Source organism: Xenopus laevis, chromosome 8L, assembly GCF_017654675.1.
Source record: "Xenopus laevis strain J_2021 chromosome 8L, Xenopus_laevis_v10.1, whole genome shotgun sequence".
NCBI classification, from domain to species: domain Eukaryota; kingdom Metazoa; phylum Chordata; class Amphibia; order Anura; family Pipidae; genus Xenopus; species Xenopus laevis.
Window position 1 is genome coordinate 26,345,723 of NC_054385.1, and position 21,191 is coordinate 26,366,913.

Sequence of the window (21,191 nt, forward strand, 5' to 3'; positions counted from 1 at the left end):
GTTAAATGCACCATACTTTATACTTACCCCTCGGCGCAGATTCTGTCAGCAGATTTCCGCGCAGCCATCTTTCGGGTCCTCGGTAAGCTGACTGGGCGATCGGTATTTCTGCGAATGTTGGAGCAGTTTGCCGGTTTGCGACAACTGCACATGCAAGGAATTGCACGAAAATTGCTGATCTCCCAGTCAGCTTTCCAAGGACCTGGAAGATAGATGTGTGGAACTCCGCTGGCAGAATCTGCGTTTAAAGTATGGGGCATTTCCCTGGGGGGGGCAGTTAGCCTGGGGGTTTTTTTTTACAAATGTTTTGAATTCTCCTTAAAAGGACAAGGAAAGGTTCTAGAAAGAAATAGTATAAATGTTACCATATATGTGCCTCCTGATCCGCTGTATTAGTCATCTATTATGAAGTTATGAGTCTTCTAAGTTCCCTCTTTCTGCCGAGATTGCCGACGCCATTTTAAAAGCGCTGTTGTCACTTCCCCCCGCAGCTCCTCAATATTTGTGTAACAAGCACAAATATTAGACAATAAATTTCATCTAACTTACACTGCATATATGTATAATGCAGTTTAAAGCTGGCACAACTCTGCTCCTATACAGCTCCTTTCCTTTCAAACACGATCTCAACTCTGCAACTATAGGGGCTGTGCAGGACTTTGTTTATTGTGTTGGCCTAGAAACAGTATAAGAGCCTTTCGATTGAACAATATGATTAAGTGGGCGGGGCTAACAGGATCAATCATTTCTGGACATACAAGCTCAAAACTGCTGTGCAGTGCGCATGTCTTTGCCCATGGCCCCAGGGAGAAAAGGAAGCTGCACAGGATTGGAACAGGTACTGCATTCAGTGACACCACTTTGCCATTTCATAGGCAAACTAAGCAACAGGAGGCTGAGCTAGGGGAATATGTTTCTGACTATATTAAGGCTGAGATTTTTAGATAATGTTGTTTTGAAACGTTCCTGCTCCTTCAATGAAAGGTAATATCAGTTGTCCAAGCTGCAATTCACTATCAAATCTATCTATCATCTATCCAAATGTTCATGGCATTTTGTCTGAGAAATTGTTAACGACTTGGCACATAATGGGCAAAATAGGCACGAACAAATGGCAGATCTGCGATGTAAAATATGATTCTAACAGTAAGATATTATATGGCAAATTGGCGGTTTCCCATTGCCTGCCATAGATCTATGGGCTCTGCTTCTGCAGAAACCACAGCACTTCGCATTATCCTCTGCCAGCCAGGGGAATTCTTGTTTGCTTCATCATGCTCTCACCTTGCATTTGTCTCCCTCACATGTGAGACAGGGGTAGGTAAAGAGCATATATGATCACAGTGGAACTGGTAGCTTTATATACAAGGATTACCTGATACTGAAGTTTCCAGCATCTTTTTAGTTCCTTTCCATCTACATATGGAGGAGCCTATTTACATTGTGTTCTTCTCAAGCAAAAGAGCCCTGCAATGGTTTGTGTGCACAGTGCTGCCATATTGTTACTACACTCACAGGTATACACTTCCACTTTTACTATAATATTCAATATATCATTGTTTGTGTTCTCTCTAATGAATGCAGAGTTCAAACTGTGCAGCACCATTCAAATCAGACTTGCGTCTCACAGCTGTAAAAGTGCATCTCACAGGGTTAACACATCTCAGTTTCTCTATTTGCTCATCAAAGTCTTTATGGAACGGGAGAAAGTGCTGACTGCTGTGGCTACAGTAGCTGACTGCTTTGCTAGCTGACCAACTACAGTCCGGCTTAGTCCAACTGTCCGTGCACTGGACTCTTCTGCTGCCCTAATGAGGAAAGTATAATTTCTGACTACTTCCTCTACCTTTGCAAGTAATTCCTGCCGCTGTACTTCTGACCTGACAACAAACACAAGTTTTACAAAAGTTTCAATCAGACCACAGAGAACTTGAAAACTGCTCGTTATTGCAGTTAGCATGTGTTCTGGGCTCTTGTCAACACCAGCCACTCTTCTGCATGATGCCCGGAATTCTTTGAAGCGCATAGTCAACTCTTGTTTCCGCTGGCTTAAATTCACTGTGTCTGTTTTGGGGTCTCCGGCTTCACTGCTGACCAGGCACTGGCGTAAAACAGTCAGCAGCTCAGTAGTGTCAAGTTGGACAGATGTGAAACCATCAGGGAGGGAATAGGAACGGCCACGTAAGGCACTGACTTTTGCCAGGCTACCCTCAAAGGTTGCTGTTCGAAGATCAATCTCTTGAGTTTGACTTTCTGCAGGGCCAGTACAAACAGTAGCATCCAGTACCTGAAGGGCCTGACTTACCACAGGGGTTGTCTCTGCATTCATTCTCATCCCTGGTAGGATTTGCATGGGGATCGAATAGGATAATTCATCCCTCTCACTGCCATCCTCTGTGGATGAACACCTTCGACAATTGAAACAATGTCGAATAGAGCAACATTTATCTCCTGGCACTGCCCCCTCTTCTTCAGGTAATTTGGTCTGGACAGAAAACAGTTCTTCTTGTCGTGGGGGAACAGCTAGCATCTTCTTCTCCTCCCTAACTTCTGGTACATCTTGTGTTTTGGTCTTCAGATTAGACTCACTCTCTTTTTTATGCACCTTGCTGAAAGTGCTAATGGATAATTCATTCTTTTCAACTTCATCAGTTGCAGATTTTGGTGGTAGCTTTTTATATCTAATACTGTCATCAGTGTGCGGTGTACATGTGTTCAGAAATGATTCCATTTTCTCAGTACTACGGGACTCAAGACTGGAGGAACGTACAAGGCGAAGTCTTGGGGGATCTGAATCATGTACTTTTGGCTTGTTTTTGGTTTCCAGATCCAGAGAAGGGTTAGGTGGGATCCTAATACCTCTTATGATGCGTTTACAGTCACAGCTACGTCGCTGCTCGCGAGACATACCTGGCACTTTCTGTAAAGGACTGCTGCGTACTTGGCAGGAGCATCGACCAGGCACCAAAGGATATTGGATTTCTTTGCGCTGGGTACCCATTTTGCCATGGGGCTTTAGAAGTTCTTCCAGGAATTCCATCTCATACTGTTTGACTTTGCGTAGTTGGGCCTGACGCTCATCTGTTTCTCTCCTCATACGGGTAGGGAATGTGGCAGAAAAAAGTTTTCTTAGCCTAAATGGTGCCCGGGCCCTTGGCTTGGCTGGTGCATCACACTCATCTAGTTCAATTGGAGTAAGAACCCTTTCAGAGCTTTTTGGCGCTGTGTTTGTTTGTGTGTCTGTTTTTAAAGTAATCTTAGCACTTTCTGCTACAAGCAGGATGCTACTAGGCACAGGGGACTTTTGTTCTACTTTGATACACTTATCAGGCATATCTAATTTCTTATCTGCTTTGACACTCTTCTCAGTAACTTCCTTTTGATCCTTAAAGTTGGGTGAGGCTGCTGCCACCATCTGAACTTTTACCATCTCCTGTTTTTCAACAGGCTTAAGGCTTTGGCATTGTTCCTCCAAATTGCGTGCAGAGCAAGCTTTAGCATGAAGTCTCTCATCATCTGTAGGAGACAAATGCAGAACATCATGTCCTCCACTCCTAGCCTCTTCCAATGTATCGAAAGGTGTCTCTCCTTGAGGAAGGCGACATTGACATGGACTGTCAGTGGGCTTTGCATTTTCTGCAACATCTTTCTCCTTGCACTGTGAATTTCCATTGCTGGACATCTTGGGGTTAGAGGAAGATGAGACTGGCTCAGGAGTGCCTTCATTAGAAGTTTGCATGAATCTGGTGCTTTTCTTTCCAGGGGATTGTGATGGTTTTTGTGTCTGAATGAGAGCAGAGCCGACATTTTCTTCCTTAGATTCGACAGGAGATGTCAGTTTTGATATATCATCATTTAGATTAGTTAATGGACTTGGTGATCTAACAATGGACTCCTGCTTGGATACAGCTGTTGTAATGCTCTGCTGGAGAATTGTGGACTTAACAAGAGGGCTGGTTTCTTGACAGCCTAGGGTATAAGGAGAGGCAAGGACAGCTTGGGCAGCACATGTCTGAATGCGAAAGGGTAGATCCTTTCTGGAAAGAAGGCTTTCCTTATTAAGATGATGGGCCAAGATATATGCAGTATTATGATGTTGCTTCATTGCTGTCACCATCTCTGAAACATCAGTGAGCTCTGAAGAATTGGTTTCATGACCAGAGTCCAGGGAAGACTCAGGGGTGATGGCAGCTAAAACAATGAGACCTGAAAAAGAAAGTGAAAACGACATTATAATATAAGTGAGAGGAATTATCATATACAGTACTGGTATGGAATTAAGTCAGTCATATCAGTAAAAGGCTACATTGTGTAACGTATGATGTAGAGACATACTCTCTGTATTCCCACTTGTGGCATAAGTGATATGGGTTTAACAGAATGCACTATAGATATTTTGGTATGATCCACAGATTACCTGTTGTTGGCTGGGGTGCTGGGGTGGGGAAGTCCTCAGAAGCAGCAAGAGCCTCCAGTGCTTGCAGGGTAGATACCAATGCATCATCCAGTTCTCTTGCATGGTCCCGGACAGTTCTTGTCTGGACACTGTCTATCAAGGTCACTGGCAGATCCTCATATCCAGGTTGTAGAGTATCACTACTCTTCTCCGGGCCCTTGATTTTCTCCTGCACTCTTCCTGCCCTTTGCTTGGGCTCATCTTCATCTGAACTATTATCCCCAAACCCTGGAGGAGGGGGAGCTGCAGCTGGAAGAAGGGATGATGTGCTTGTCACCTCCCTCTCTGTTGCACCTATCTTGCCTTCTTCCTCTTCCTGCTCTTCTTCCCCTTTCTCAAGTTCAGGAGGCGGTAAGGACATAAGGTCAACTGTGTTGTCCCTGCATTTGCGGGATCCACATGTGTTTGCACACTTCACACCCCCACCGCCTCCCCCCAGCCGGCTCTTCATCTTGGCCTTACATGAATCACAGAAGAATTGAGGATTCTCTATTTTCACCTGTGTGTCCATTGTGAAGGAACGGGACCTGCTGACCTCGGACGGTTCCCCATGCTCCTCCATGACAGGCTGGCTGGATGACACCTTAGGGGTTGGGTCAGATTTTGTTCTGGGCCGACCCTCCTCTGTGACAAGATTCTGGTTGACATCTCTTCCTTCCTTTCCACGCAAGTTGAGGTAGCACAGACTGACAGGCTCCGGGTCCTCCAATGGGACAGAGGAAGTAGGTGTGGGTCCCTTCGAATAGCGGGATTCTGTAGAGGGGCTGGAAGATGGAGGGACCTTGATGGATGAGGGCATGCGTGACACTGTGGGCAAACTGAGGCGATCTGAAAAGGGAGCAGAAATACAAGTTAATTGCAATTCAAAAAATAAAAAGCATCATCTTTGAGTGGACCCTAATCTCTTACTGCAAATGGAGTCCAATCCCTAGGAATCCTGCTGAGAAATAAATATGTACAGCCAATCAGAGTGGTGGTTCTCTCTTGTGATTGTCTAATGGACCTGCAGCCAGAAACATTTTGAATGCCACCAGGTTAATTCCCTGCTTTTATTTCACTAGTTTTTTCTTATTTATTTATTTTTTAATTGCTTTATTTCTGTGGACCCTTTTTAATCAATTATTATTTTTAGAACCCATTAATAAATATGCCCACAATTTTACCTAAGCCCAAAATTTGCAGCCTGCAAGCCACCTGTCATAATCCATGACTTAAGTATAGAGTATGGCAGTTTTAATTTCAAAATGACTTCAGCTCTATGGATGTAGACAGTGAAAGGGCTGCATTTAAAATCATATGTGTATGTGTATAATCATATACATAGTGCCACTGTAACTGGTCATTTATGATTCTGCTTATAGGCTGTGGGCCACTTATTATACAACCTCTTCTTTAGCTATTTCAGGTTTTATAAAATTAAAAGAATAAAATTGAAGTTGGCTTCACACAGATTTAAAAAAAAAATCCAAACGTCTAACGCCTGATGGGTTTGGGTCAGGTCTCATTAATTTGACCTGGTGATTATTAGGTTATTTTTACTTATGGTGGGCCTTGAAACTTAAAAAGCAAACGTTTATATTGAAAGGCTAGAATGGAAATATGTTGTGTTTTAATGACTGCAACGTATATTTATTATCACCACTGATATAATAGTAAACTGCATGAATGAAATCTTTGGCCAAATGGCATTTTGTGAAATTCTAAACCTTTTATAAAGTATTATAATTTTAAATTAGTTCAGATAAGCAGCCTGACCAACTCTGAAATGATTCCATGTTTAATTGAACTGATGAAACACAATTAGAATTTCACTCTGGGGCTTTAAAGAGGTAAAAGCTTCTTGATTCTTCATTCTTTAGCATGATATCAGGTTTAGGCATTTAAGCTTCAGTAGCAACTTATTAAAAGAGCATCCTAGTAGAGAACTGTGCTACGTTTTGGATAGAGATTTCATATAGGGTTAAGGAGGGGGAAAAGTGTGACGAGAACCATACCTGCCTTGATAATCTGAGGAGGTAAGTGACCTGCTGCTCTGTATGAGATCCCTTTTTTGGAGTCTACCAAGAGTCGATAATATCCAGCAACCAAACAGGAAAAAGTAGTAGCTTCAGGCCATTCCATAAGCAATACAAGGGCCTTTGAGAGAAGAAAAATAAGATTAACAGGTAAAGGTTAAGGTATTTGCATGTACCATTTTTGGACACTGAAACAATTAAGATTATTGAACATTAATGGGCTCATTTTTGTGTGGAAGTGCAGTGTGCAAATTAATTTCTTTGCAGCAAATTGCCATGTTTATTACCCACAAAGCAGGTTTTCTTCCACTTTTCCAGCATAATAGCGCTGCAAGGTGGCAACATGCCTGCGTACTATTAAAATATGCACACTTGCACAATCAGATGCCATCCAGCATGCTCTGTACTAGGTCTCTTGCTTTTCAACTTGTTTATTAATGACCTGGAGGTGGGCATTGAAAGTACTGTTTCTATTTTTACAGATGATACTAAATTGTGCAGAACTATAGGTTCCATGCAGGATGCTGCCACTTTGCAGAGTGATTTGTCTAAGTTGGAAAACTGGGCAGCAAACTGGAAAATGAAGTTCAATGTTGATACATGCATAGTATAAATACACTAAATGGCAGTGTGTTGGGAGTTTCCTTAAATGAGAAGGATCTAGGGGTTTTTGTAGATAACAAGTTATCTAATTCTGGGCAGTGTCATTCTGTGGTTACTAAAGCAAAACAAGTTCTGTCTTGCATAAAAAAGGGCATTAACTCAAGGGATGAAAACATAATTATGCCTCTTTATAGGTCCCTGGTGAGGCCTCATCTGGAGTATGCAGTGCAGTTTTGGACTCCAGTACTTAAGAGGGATATAAATAAGCTGGAGAGAGTGCAGAGATGTGCAACTAAATTGGTTAGGGGGATGGAAGACTTAAATTATGAGGGTAGACTGTCAAGGTTGGGGTTGTTTTCTCTGGAAAAAAGGCGCTTGCGAGGGGACATGATTACACTTTACAAGTACATTAGAGGACATTATAGACAAATAGCAGGAGACCTTTTTACCCATAAAGTGGATCACCGTACCAGAGGCCACCCTTTTAGACTAGAAGAAAAGAACTTTCATTTGAAGCAACGTAGGGAGTTCTTCTCAGTCAGAACAGTGAGGTTGTGGAATGCACTGCCAGGTGATGTTGTGATGGCTGATTCTGTTAATGCTTTTAAGAATGGCTTGGATGATTTTTTTGGACAGACATAATATCAAAGGCTATTGTGATACTAAGCTCTTTAGTTAATATAGGTATGGGTATATAGATTTTATGTGAAAGTAGGGAGGGATGTGTGTATGGATGCTGGGTTTTCATTTGTAGGGGTTGAACTTGATGGACTTTTCTTTTTTCAACCCAATTTAACTATTTAACTATGAAGTTGCCTGCTCCAAAACTGCAACCAGAGCATACAGAATTACTTGTATATGTTCTGGTTGCCTGCACAATGCTTCCTAAGGAAGTATTGTTCTTTGTCCCTTCCGTTGTCATATCTTCTGCTTTGACTTGTCGCAGGGTATATTTCTGCTAATTCTGGTCCCTGCTGTCCTTCATCTACTAATTCTGCCACTGTCCTAATTCAGAAAACACTGCTATTCACATATAAACCCTAGTTTACCCTCACAGTTTACTCAGCATCATCATCACTCAACTGCCTACATTATGCAATCTGTCTTTTGACCTGTATACTCTACAGCCTTGTGTAGCCAAAGGTCACTTCTCTGTTCTAATTTTCATAGACATTTGACACATTTGACTATTGAAATTCTTCATTTCATTGGTATCCATAATCAAGCTACATTCTGGTTCTCTTGTTAACTTAAATGTTCCTTCTCTATCTAACCATTTTTGTTCCTTTGCTTGACAAAAATCCCTTAATGTGAAATGTTTTGCGCTCAATAAAATGTATCTACCATCATCTACTTATCTCCCTGTTAACTAAACGCATATGCTGGTTTTGTTCCTGTTCTAATTTAATCCTGAGATCAGGCGGTATGGGCATTGATCATCTACAATATAATAATAGTCTAGAATGCTCGGGATCTGGGGGTTTTCGGATAACAGATCTTTCTGTAATTTGGATCCTCATAGTAACATAGTAAGTAAGGTTGAAAAAAGACACACGTCCATGAAGTTCAACTTTTTAACTTTTTTTTAACCTGCCTATCTGCTAGTTGATCCAGAGGAAGGCAAAACCCATCTTAAGCCTCTCCAATTTGCCTCAGAGGGTCCTTCCTTACTCCAAAATGGCAATTGGACTAGTCCCTGGATCAATTTGTACTATGAGCTATCTTCCATAACCCTGTATTCCCTCACTTACTAAAAAGCCACCCAACACCTTTAAAATAAGTGAATGTAAAATCAAGAAGAGTGATATTCTAAGCACTTTTGTCATTTACAATCATTATTTATTTTCTTTCTATTCCAAGATATTAAGGGATACATGTACTGTTAATATGAATGAATTTTGTTGAAAGAAAGAGGCTGTTCTGATGTTCTTCTGCTTAGGAAAGATTTGAGAAAGGTTTCTAATTGTTTTCCTAAGCAGAAGAACATCAGAGCAGCCTCTTTCTTTCTCCTGACAACTCCTTGACTACTTGGTGGTCAGACTGGTCAGAAACTGACCAGCAGGTGGAGCTGTTGGAACAAAATTCATTCATATTAACAGTACATGTATCCCTTAATATCTTGGAATAAAAAGAAAATAAATAATGAATGTAAATTACAAAAGTGCTTACAATAGCACTCTCATCAATTTTACATTCACTTATTTTATATGTTTACTTATCCTTTAAAGCTATCTAATGTATCAGCCAGTACAACTGATTCAGGGACAGAATTCCATATCTTCACAGCTCTCACTGTAAAAAACCCCTTCCGAATATTTAGGCGAAACCTCTTTTCTTCTAAATGAAATTGGTGACCTTGTGTCAGCTGGAAAGACCTAGTGATAAATAAAGCATTTATCCTCTTACCTTAAGTCTACTAGAAAATCATGTAAACATTAACTAAAGCCAACAGCCTGGTTTTTGCTTCCAGTAAGGATTAATTATATCTTAGTTTAGGTCAAGTACAAGGTATTATTTTATTATTACAGAGAAAAGGGAAATAATTTTCAAAAATTTGGATTATTATGATAAATGGAGTCTTTGGGAGATAGCTTTTCTGTAATTTGGATCTTTCTGGATAAGAGCTTTCCGGATAACGGATCCCATACCTGTACTTCACAGTATTTTTATTCATGTCAGCAAAGACAATATAACATCAAGATTTTCCTCTACCTTGGTGTCAGTGACACTAATCTCCACTCGTGCCACCCCTTGGGATTCACGAAAAAGTTGAACTTTTGACACCTGACTGAACTCAAATAGAACTGTAGTAAGATTGGTTCTCAGATCAATGACATGGCTAATTCCATGGCGAGGGCCAACTAGAAGTGTAGTTGCTGGAGTCTTCTCATCCTGAGGAGAAGTGAGAAAAAAGAAAAGATAGGCAGCATATTAATTACTTCTTCCTACCACAACTTAACTTATTCCCAGGCTAGCTTTCAATGCATTCTTTTGAAATATTGTAGAGGCTAATTGTAAAAAATTATTTTCTTCCAGACATGATAACACATGATGTGACCTTCCGGATTTACGGTAAATTCAGGAATTAGCAAGGAAACATTTCTGTAATAACAACCTTAATCCAACTCTTCTGAAATGCCTTTGTGTCATCAAAATACCTTTGATGACACATATCGGATCCCCAATTTATTACAGTTTTGGCCACAGCAAAGACAACTTTAGACAATTATGAATATACTGGATAACATGCATATATACTGTAATTTGTTTAGTGAAACTGTCAGGATTCATTGCAAGACTGAAGGTATACACTTTGAGGCCTATTTATCAAAATTCAAATTTGAATTTGTTTTAAAAAATAAGACTCAAAAACTCACCAAACTCGTGTGTGTGCTTATATAGTAAAAAATGTAAATCTCAGAAACCTGATTACTGGATTTTACTAGAACAACTTCCATTGAACTCACCAGATTTTAGATGCCGTAATTTTACAGTTTTTAAGTTTTTTTTGGTGATTAATAAATATCGACTAAGTCTAATTTTATATGTTTTAGCTAAAAACAAAAAAACTAAAAGAAAAAAAAAAAAGGACCTGGACTCTACTTTTCTTATTGGTGAAACCATGATTCTCATGTGCCCAATGTCAAGTATATGAATGAAGTCAAATGAATTGCTTGTCAGCTGTTTTTTCTGTACACATCCAATAATTAGTTTAATTGCAAATAAATTGTATATAGTCAGTTTCACTTCCCTTCTGCCTATAATTTACAATGGTGGTGCAATGCCAACATTTAATACAAGATCTAACTTTCAAAGCATTGTGATATATCTCCAATAATTCAACTTGCTTTGTGCCAGAATTCCTTCTTTTCATTCTTGCACAGCTAATAATATAAAGTTATAGTCATAAAGTACATCTAGAAAATGGTGTGTTCCAGGGGCATATGGAATGATGTATGTGTAACCTGTGCATCTGCACTAGATAAAAAATGCAGACAGCCACTGTAAACCCTTTTCTATGACTCGCATAATGAAATATTATTGCAACTTTGTGAATAAGTTAAATCAGATCAAGGTAAATAGTCATAGAGCTAAGTATAGTCATTTACAGAAATGTCAAGACTTTGCCCCAAGGTCAACCAACCACAGGCAAATCAATGTAATTAAAATAGGTAATTATATGTATTTTACATCAGTATCCACATACTCTAGAGCCTTGTGAATTTTGTAGGTCCTAAATGTTGGTTTAAAGGAGAAGGAAAAGTTTTAAAACTAAGTAAGCCTTATCAGAAAGGTCCACCTAAATATACCAGTAAACTCTCAAAGTAGTGCTGCTCTAAGTCCCCTGTCAAAATAAATACTGCATTTCTTTCCTTCTATTGTATTCACATGGACTTCTGTATCAGACTTCCTGCCTTCAGCTTACACCTCATTACCCTGGGCAAGAGCATGCTGAATTTTCTCCTCTTCCACCCACCGCTCCCTTCTCTGCTGTAATCTGAGCCCAGAGCTATAAGTGAGCAGGGAGAGACTCAGGCAGGAAGTGATGTCACACCAAGCTAATACTGTAGCTGCTATCCTAAATTAACAGAGAGCTTCTTGAGCTTTTTAATCAGGAATGGTAAAATATTTTACAGAATAAATATAGCATTCTAGCTTACACTATTGCAGCTAATCTATTGGCAATAAAATGCCTCTGTAGCTTTTTTTCTCCTTTAATTAATGGAAGGAGTATATTAAGCGTCATCAATGTCATGCTGACTCACACCATTTACGCCATTACTATTAAGTTTTTTAGTTTAGACTAAAACTGTGTCTTTATAATAAGAGCTGCCTACCATTTCTTAATAAGCAAAGAAATGTTTAGCAAGGGACATAGTTATCCTAGGACCCATGTGGTCAAGTTGAACTTGAAGATGTAAATCTCTAGGCAGCTCTTATTATAAATAAGGACAAATGGGAGGAAAGTACTGATATTCCATATGGACATGATACCCACAACCAATGTGTACAATAAAATTTGTGGCCCAATCATTGGGTATTTTCAATGCCTTTTTTCACTTCTGCTTCCATTCCCTCTCACCTGAAAAAGGTTTTAAATGAAGGCTCACAATTTACATGAAGAAAATGAGTAGGAGACCAAAATAAGTAAGCAAAACAGTCCCAAAGTTTAGAATTTTATTCTAAGTTTTACTGTAAAAAGCTTACTTGGCCCATATATAAATATATATATAAAACATGCCACATTTTTGTCCAGTTCAACTGACTGACTGAATATTGAAACATGCGAACAAAGGTGTTATACCTATCAATGTTAACCCAAATAATGATCAGTTAAATGCTATTGTTCGATGATTGATACGCTAATGGTCTAAACTGAAGGTTAAAAAAGTAAGATCTTATAAGATTATAAGTTCTTATAATATCTCCATTCTACAGGTCTTACTTTTAGGTGTTTCTTTACTGAAGGCCAATGCTGTAACTTGGTGACAATGTAATGATAGTTTCTCTGTTTCAATATTTTTATTGACAGAAATAAAAAGGAAAATTGTGCAACAGACAGATCAAAAGGATTGACAACACCGATGTGTATTCACAATCAGATACCGGTAGTACAATACAGCGAGAAGATGATACAAATAGAAAAACAAAAGGATTTGCATAGATCAAATATCTGTCTATCAGTGTGTGTCGAAACAGAGCAAAACTACATTGCATATATCATTTAACATGAAACAAAGAAATGGAAGACAGGTGTTAACAAAAAAGAAAGAAAAAAAAGGAAAACAAAAGGTTAGACCAATAAGTAAATACACATGTCAAACAGTCAGGTGTATCAAATGTGGATTACAGCATACACATAGGGAGTTCGAGCAAAATCAGATATCAGCATAGTAACTTTAAGCAGTTTCAATATAAAGGAGCCATGTCAATTATGGTCAGATTATGGTATTAAATACTATGGTTGGTCCCATGTTAAAAGGGTTGTCTGCCAAAGATCTTATAAGGAAAGAGTAGAGACCGGTAGAGTACCGTGGAATCTGTAATCTATCCAAGGTTGCCAGATATCTACAAAGGTCTGATATTTATCCAGGTGGATACTGGTTAGCTTTTCATTAATGAGAATCCAATCCAGTTTCGCTTTCACCATGTTATATTGTAGAGAAGGAGATTTCCACGCCTTAGCAATAACCTGTTTCCTGGGGATGTCATGGGGGGCAGCTCCCAATAAGGCAACGTATGGGTCTCTTTTTAAGTTGAGATGTAACACAGAAAAAATAAGGGTATAAATCCGTATCCAGAATTTCCCAGCTATGGGACAAGTCCACCAGATATGGAACATGGATCCTGACGCAGGACAACCCCTGTAACATGTATTGTTGCAATCTGGATAAAATTTAGCTGCACCTTTTGTACACCAACGTTCATAGAACGAGCTAGACAGATCATGAGTTTTGGTGGAATTCCAACATTTCTGTATAAAATGTAAAACCTGATAAGCTCTGAATCTCTCCGAATCTGGAAGTTGATAATGTTCTAAGAGATATTGGATAGTGTAGGGACCTCTGGAGTTTATGAGGGATTTAACGGAAACCAGCCCATTTAGGATCCACCAGTGAAAGAGGTGCTTGTGCAATCCAGCTGAGAAAGCTGGGTTACCCAATATAGGTGCTGCAGGAGTGTGAGGGGTAATAAATGGGTGTTTACGAGATACTATATCCCAGACACGTAGGGAACAAGCTAAGCAAGGGCTCATAGTTTTAGGTCGAGATTTCCTGGGTAGCCAAAGAAATGAGAAGGCATCATAGGGGGCAACAAAAGCGTTCTCAATAGCAACCCACTGAGGAGGGTCTGAGGTGCAGTTTAAAGTTGGGAGTTGACATAACTGTGCCGACCAGTGATAGTATCTGACATTAGGCAAGCCTAAGCCACCGTTAGATAAAGATCTATATAGTATATTCTTATTTACCCTGGGAAATTTATCGTTCCATACAAATTTGAGTATCTTAGATTCAAAATTTTTTAAATCTTGGAGGTTAAGTGATAAGGGGAGCACTCTAAAGAAATATAATAATTTAGGGAATAGTGTCATTTTAATAGTAATGATAGTTTCTCTATAGATCAGAGCTGTGTTTACATTTTTGATTTTCTTCTAGAAAGAACACTGCAGTGTACACTGCTTGTTTATATTACCATGGCCACAGTGTTGAACAGGACACCGGCAAATGTTGGCAACTCATTAAGAATGCGTAGGTAACGTAGTTTTGCCTGTAACACAGATGCCTGCAAATATAAAAAGAGAATTAGAGTGTTGCCTGAAAATGTATTTATGTGATCTTTTTTTGTTATGTTTTACCTTGCTGCCAGAGAGCTGGTTCTGGTGAATTTTAAGGTGCTGAGCCAATGCCTTCCGGAGAGACTTCTCTTTGTAACCCTGTAAGAGGGAGGGTGGGAGGAACGGATCCAAACCCCACTCTTTTCTAGAGGGAGATTTGGCATAAGACAGGGCAAAAAGAGGGTGAACAGAAAACAGTGAGGAAGTGTCAGGTGGGAAAGGGAAGACAAGTATGAGAAAATAAAGGGTAAAACAGAAAGACAAGTACATCATTTATCAAACAGGAACTCACTCTTCAAACACGAGATCAGACCCCTTTATTATGGTATGTGATTATAATTATAGAATTATAAATAATTCTCTAAAAAAATAAAGTGTCAGTAGGTAACCAAAAATACATATGGTTTCTTTGTGTTTTGTTTTTGAAAAAGTGCTCAACAAATACTTTTCCATTATTGTTTCCCCCTTAGATCATTTTAAATAGACCTTAATTATTCTTTTCACGTCTTGCTGAATCCAGGTGTAGCATACCATAACACACGTAAAACTTTTGTAGGGGAATGTCATTGTTTTCTTTCACATTGTATGATAAATATAAGACTTCAGGCACATGACAAATGTCAACAGAGCAGAGTAGAGAAAGTTCCAAGAAGAGGGCAATGATATGGACTGGTTTGACTGCCTTCATTAGGAATCCCTCTATTTTTGATCATCTGCAGTTGGGGAACTTTCCGATAAAACTAAAATTACATCTAGAAATATATTTATGCCATTAAATATGAGCTTAAGATCAACACTGCTGCTGCTGCTTTCCATTACTCACTTCTAGGTTCTTGACACTCATAATGGTTGTGAGTGCTGCCATTACAAAAATGCAGGGACATATTTCTCAAAGTCATTTTCAGTGCTGCCTATGAGAATTGCCAAAAATGCTAAAACGAGGGATTTTCACAGTTATCGCCTAATTATGCACATAGGTGCATTTTCAGTTTTTGCTTCTAAAAAAAATTCTTATAACTGCAGGGTTGCAAAACAATAGGAGCCGGTCTTTCAGCTAAAAGCAACTCATATGGTGTTATTTTGTGCCATACAAATAGCTTGACTCCAACTGAAAGGCAGCTTGAAATGTATTTTTCAGTGCAAGAAAACTGGCTATATTTTTATAATATGAATTTCCTTTTTCAGCACTAATCTAGTTATAAAAATACTAAACTCTGTTTTCAGGTATATGAAAACCCTATTTATTCTGAATACAGTGCCCTATAACTTATCTGATCACCAGCTACATACAGGGCTATGAAAGTGCCCACAAAAAGTATTTGCACACATGGCCTACAATTAATTAGAGAAAATACTAATTCCATATAAAGAAAAGAAGAAAGAAGGCAACAGCTGCAAAAGATGAAACAGAAGAAACACATAAGTGGTCATTCACTTACCGCACCGCAATGTGCAAAGTGCAATTTTGGATGCAGTCAACATGTTTTTTTACCCACTATGCACTATGAGTTTTTTGCATTAATTCCAGTTTGGTCACCAGGGGGAGTTGATATACAGGTATATATTTATGTATGTGAGTATAGATTGGTATTTAACATACACAGTAGCACAGTAAGTTAGGTTGAAAAAGACACATGTCCTACAGGTTCAACCTTTTATGTGTATATAATATATATATATATATATATATATATATATATATATATATATATATATATATATATATATATATATATATATATATATATAAATACAACCTGCCTAACTGCTAGTTGATCCAGCCAATCTGAAGCTCCTCCAATTGCAGAGGGGGAAAAAGTTCCTTCTTGGTTCCAAGATAGCAATCGAACCAGTCCCTGGATCAAGCTCTGATTTTTATGTCTTGCTGAAAAGCCATCCAGCTCTTTCTTGAGGATATCTAATGCAGGGGTCCCCAACATTTTTTACCCGTGAACTACATTCAAATTAAAAAAGAATCGAGGAGCAAATCAAGCATTAAGGTAGCTCCAGGGAACGCCAAATAAGGGCTGTGATTGGCTATTTGAAGTGGACTGGCATCCTACCAGAGACTTTCTTTGGTAGTACACCTGTTTTTTATACAACCAAAGCTTGAGCAACATGTTGCTCACAAGAAACTGGTTAGGGATCACTGATCTTATGTATTAGCCAGTACGACTGGTATAGAGAGAGAATTCCACAACTTATATTTGCTCTGGGTTTAAGGGGTTGAACTTGATGGACTTTGGACCTTTTTCAACCAAACTTAACTATGTAATTGTGCTGCAGCAATGAGACAGGCCACCCTGGAGATATTGCTTGGTTAAGAGGAACCGCTAGCTCCCAGGTTATCTTAGTGGCCTGCATCAATTTGTGCAACTGCATTCAATTCTGAACAGGAGTTAGGAATAAGGCAGTGGCAATGTTATCAAACTGCAAGGATCACATGTTGTTGCAACAAGCATAACTGCGGTGAGGTAGTAAATTACCCCAATAGCCACATAAACTGACACAGAGAATTAAAGAGTTTTATGGTGGCACATAGTGGTATGAGTGTATTAAGCGAGGAGATAACAAACAATACACTGGGTGGCAGGGTTATCAAGGAAAACAGGTGGAAAGTACTGAGGTTAGTTTAGATGTAATCAGTAATGAAAAGTCCATAAGAGCAAATATGGCAGTGCAGCTAATATAAATGCTATTATCTTGGGGTTTAGTTGATGGTTGCAAGAAGGTACAACTGCCATCAGTGGGCATTTTCATATTTTGATTGGCAGTTACGGTATGAAAAAATTAGATTTAAGGACGGATGCTTAGTAGGTATGCCTCAAGTATTGGTTACATGGATGGTAGTGGAAATGTAGATGCATATGTTAGAGTTAGCATGGTATCTAGAGATAGCTTTGGAGAATCTATAAATCTATAGGAGAATGTATGCCACATCCGACAAGTGTGTGAAAGGGGACTGCAGATAAATATCAAGCAAATGGTTAGGAAAAGGGTTTTCCCTCACTCGACAGCACGCAGTGAAATCTTCTGTCCCGGGCGAGAAGAGCTGACACTTATGTATATATGGAGGGCAGTGAGAACTAGGAGCAGTTCATTCTTTAACTCTGTGCCAAGTCGTTCTCTGATTACATCATTTCGGCTCTGAAATCAGAATAACAGAGTCCAGATGAGGCCTCTCTCTTGTTCATACAGTAACTAATATTTATGCTAAAGCAGGAATAACATTATTCCTGTACATATTTAATTTTATACCTGTAAAAAGATCAATTGTACCTGTATATACAAATATTCAAATGCAGCTGGATCAGTGTGCAGCATTTCTGCAGGTTCTTTTGGGAAGAAACAGACTCGAAACAGACATCTCATACCTTGATAGTGTGTTCGATGCACAACCTGTAGGAAACAAAAAGGAGAATTCTGTTCTTAGGGGATGATTTATTAACATTCACAGCTGGGGTTTTTACTCTGATTCGTGTTTCTTTGCTAATACTCACATTATAACTTTGAATCAAGTATTTCTTAAGCTAAAAATTGATCATCTAAAAGCTTACAAGATTACATCTTTTTTAGGAGCTTGTAAACTCACAAATGCTTGGTATTCAAGTTTTAATGAGTTTTTCATATTTGGATTTTTTTAATAAATAAGGTAACATTTGTGTTTTTTTTTAAATTGTGAGTTTATTTAAAGCAGACAAAAAATCCAAAATCACATAAATTTGAAGTTTAATAAATAAGGCCCTTACTGTCTGGAAATAAATGCATTAATTTAATTCATTCAATGTCTATATATTCAATGCACTTCAGTTATATGCATAGATTACACAGGCATGGAATATTATGTATGCAAAGTGGGTGTGGGTAAACTGATCTTTGATTGACTCTTTGAAGCATTTCTACTGACTATAACTATGCAGAGGCCAATGATTCTGCTCTTTATATCTTGACAGAATTAAGGAATATGGGAAAATATATAAAATGTAAAATTGAGGTTATAGAACCAAATCATTCCAACTGGAACTGGATGAAATCTGATGGAGATAAGAACTTTCACATATGCACCAATTAACATTAATTAACATTCATATGTTTTTCGTTTCACCAAACTGAACTTTTTAGCTTTGCAAATAATGTACAGGTCCAGGTTTTATTTGTTTTGGCTTAAATATAATAGCAAAGCCGTTTGGCACAGCTTTAGTTCCATTTAATTAACCAAACCCTCACTATAAGTACTTAGGTACATCCACAAATTTTTATGGCTTCCTGTCTGTCTATGGGCTTTAAAACCAGGTATATTTGTCATAATCATTTTGAATAATCTGGCTCACTGGAAAGAACTGGGTTTCTTGAAGGCATGGACCACATGCCAATTCTATGCCATTCGAGGCCACTTAAACCTTATCGTGATCATCATTCATCATCATTTTGTTTAAACTAATATTTGGGACCCTCAGACATATAGGGGCAAATTCACTAAGACCTGAAGTTGCGCCAGTGACAGCTTCGCCACACTCCGTCGCACTTCGCCAGGCTTAGTTTTGCCAGCGCTACGCAAATTCACGAAAATGCGAAGTTGCGTTCAGGGAGGCGAACAGTAGCAAAGTTACACTAGCGATGCCTAATTTGCATACGGTGCCAAGTTAAAGTACAATGGACGTATATGTAGCACCACATACATTACACTACACAAGCTGGGAAAGCTTCGTAAAATAAAATAGAGTTGTTATTTTGCCCTATACATGTGCCCACATGTATAGTGCCATATGTTAGGAAATGTAGGGGGAAGGAGGGTACCCCAAAAAAATGTACAATCTTTTTCAGCCTATCACCCTTAAAAAAGGAAAAGACGCCAGCGTTTTTTGGGACTTAGAAAAAATTTAAACTTTTTTTGAAGCAAGCCCTATCTACTCTATTGCACTTCGCCTGGTCTCAGTTGGCGAAGGCAAGTCTGGCGCAAGAGTTAACGTTCATGAAAATCCACAAGTTAGTGAATTAGCGTAGTAACGTCCGTTCACCATAGCGCAACTTCACCTGGCGTAAGGATGCGAAGTAGCGCTAGAGTAGGTCCACTTCGCTATCGAATTTACGCCAGCGCCCGTTAGTAAATCGGCAAAGAAACGAAATGACGTCACACTGGCGATTTTGCGCTAGCGTTAGCCACTTCGCACTTTAGTGAATTTGCCCCATAGAGTTACATGTAAGCACAGTTTTACTTTGCCTTATAATAAAAAAAGACCATAACAATATGAATGCAATATTCTACCTTAGAATTAAAGGACAACCTAATGGACCCAAGAGGTCTTTTCATTTAGAAAAAGAGGAGGACAAAATGTTATAGTCAATGCCCATGAAAAAGCAGCAGCACTCTTTATCCCCAGTGTATGAATGCATCAGTCTCCTATGTGCGTTATTCTCCCCACCAATACAGCCCACCCCAAATTCAAATGGTTTTGCATCTCCCTAGACAAATACATCTCTTAATTCAGTAGGTCAGCTTGTACATCTTGAAATACAGGTATGTATTATTTTCTGGATGATGATACACATTAAGGGGTTGATATTGTATATATATATATATAGATATAGATATATATATATATATATATATATAAAATATATAGATATATATATAAATTGGAGTTTGTGTTTTTTTCACTATTCATGGAAAAATATTGCGAAAAAATGCAAACGCGAATATACTCAAGAATATTTTTTGGAACAAGAAAGAACTTGTAAGAGCTGGCAAGATTCAATAGTAGTCAATGGGATTTTTCTCCAACAACAACAACTATTTCTTTTCCAATTGCGAGATAAAAAGTTGCTCAAAATATGTTGCATTTTTTTGGCACATGCATTTTTATTCCTCAACCTCGAAAGTGAGTAAATGGGCCTCGCAGTCTTCGAGAAACCCACTCAATCTATGGAGGCTAGTCAAATCCAAAATATGGTGTCATTAAATATTGTTAAGTTCCATGTAATTATCATCCAATTTATCTAGATTTAGTCTCTAATTCTGTCTTTACATTATCCAACTTTTCTGCCATTTGCCTGTTCCCTTTCCACTCTTTATTCTCACATGAGCTAGCGGCAGTTTGTCCTGTAAGAGCAGAAATTTGCGGAACTGCTCTGATGAAGAATACTCCAGAACAAGGGAGAAGTGATCACGATGGCGTAGAGATAGTCTGTCCTGTAGAGTGACCATGACATCCTGTAAAAAAAACGTAAATTGATTTAAGGCAGTGCCTGAGGAACTATGGCTAACAGCAACAGTTTTGTCCAGTTTATTTTTACCCTCAAAATGTCTTTTCAGCACAAATAATATAAAGCTCGTCCATGCTGGCAGTTTGACATAGTTACTAATGACAACCATTGGAAGATATTTTGACCAAGAAAAGTAAAAAAACAATGTCCGAAAATTATAACAAGGTTTCTGATACAGGAAAACATCAGTCATTCGGCCATAGTTTCAAGAACATCAGTAAATATATTTTCAATTCCAAACCTTACATAATTTACCTTCAATCTGTGGTTTCACATGTATCTGGAACTGCAAATAGGAATTGTTCCCAGATCTCCCCCATTATCTTTTATTAAATAGGTGGTTCATCTATACATTAACTTGTAGTATGTTACGGAATATCCTACAACAACTTTTCAGTTGGTTTTTTAAATTTTTTTTAGATATTTGCCATCCTTTTCTTCCTCTTTCCAGCTTTCAAAGGGCTTGCTGACTAGTGATGTGCGGGCTGGCCCAAACCCCGCGCGTCAGGCGGGTTCG

The 21,191-nt window shown here is 38.6% G+C and overlaps 1 protein-coding gene across 1 annotated transcript in view; it reads right to left on the reverse strand.

Moving 5' to 3' along the window:
- Positions 1–237: 237 nt before the first annotated feature.
- The window catches only part of frmpd3.L (FERM and PDZ domain containing 3 L homeolog), a 151,277-nt gene continuing 130,323 nt past the window's right edge, over positions 238–21,191 (reverse strand). The window contains exons 9-17 of the mRNA XM_018229633.2: positions 20,490–20,621; positions 17,690–17,809; positions 17,421–17,557; positions 14,432–14,555; positions 14,269–14,358; positions 9,787–9,966; positions 6,451–6,592; positions 4,418–5,284; positions 238–4,206 (exon numbers count right to left, since the gene is read on the reverse strand). Coding sequence (XP_018085122.1) covers positions 1,673–4,206; positions 4,418–5,284; positions 6,451–6,592; positions 9,787–9,966; positions 14,269–14,358; positions 14,432–14,555; positions 17,421–17,557; positions 17,690–17,809; positions 20,490–20,621 — 4,326 coding nt within the window. The 3' untranslated portion in view covers positions 238–1,672. The remainder of the gene's footprint in view (positions 4,207–4,417; positions 5,285–6,450; positions 6,593–9,786; positions 9,967–14,268; positions 14,359–14,431; positions 14,556–17,420; positions 17,558–17,689; positions 17,810–20,489; positions 20,622–21,191) is intronic.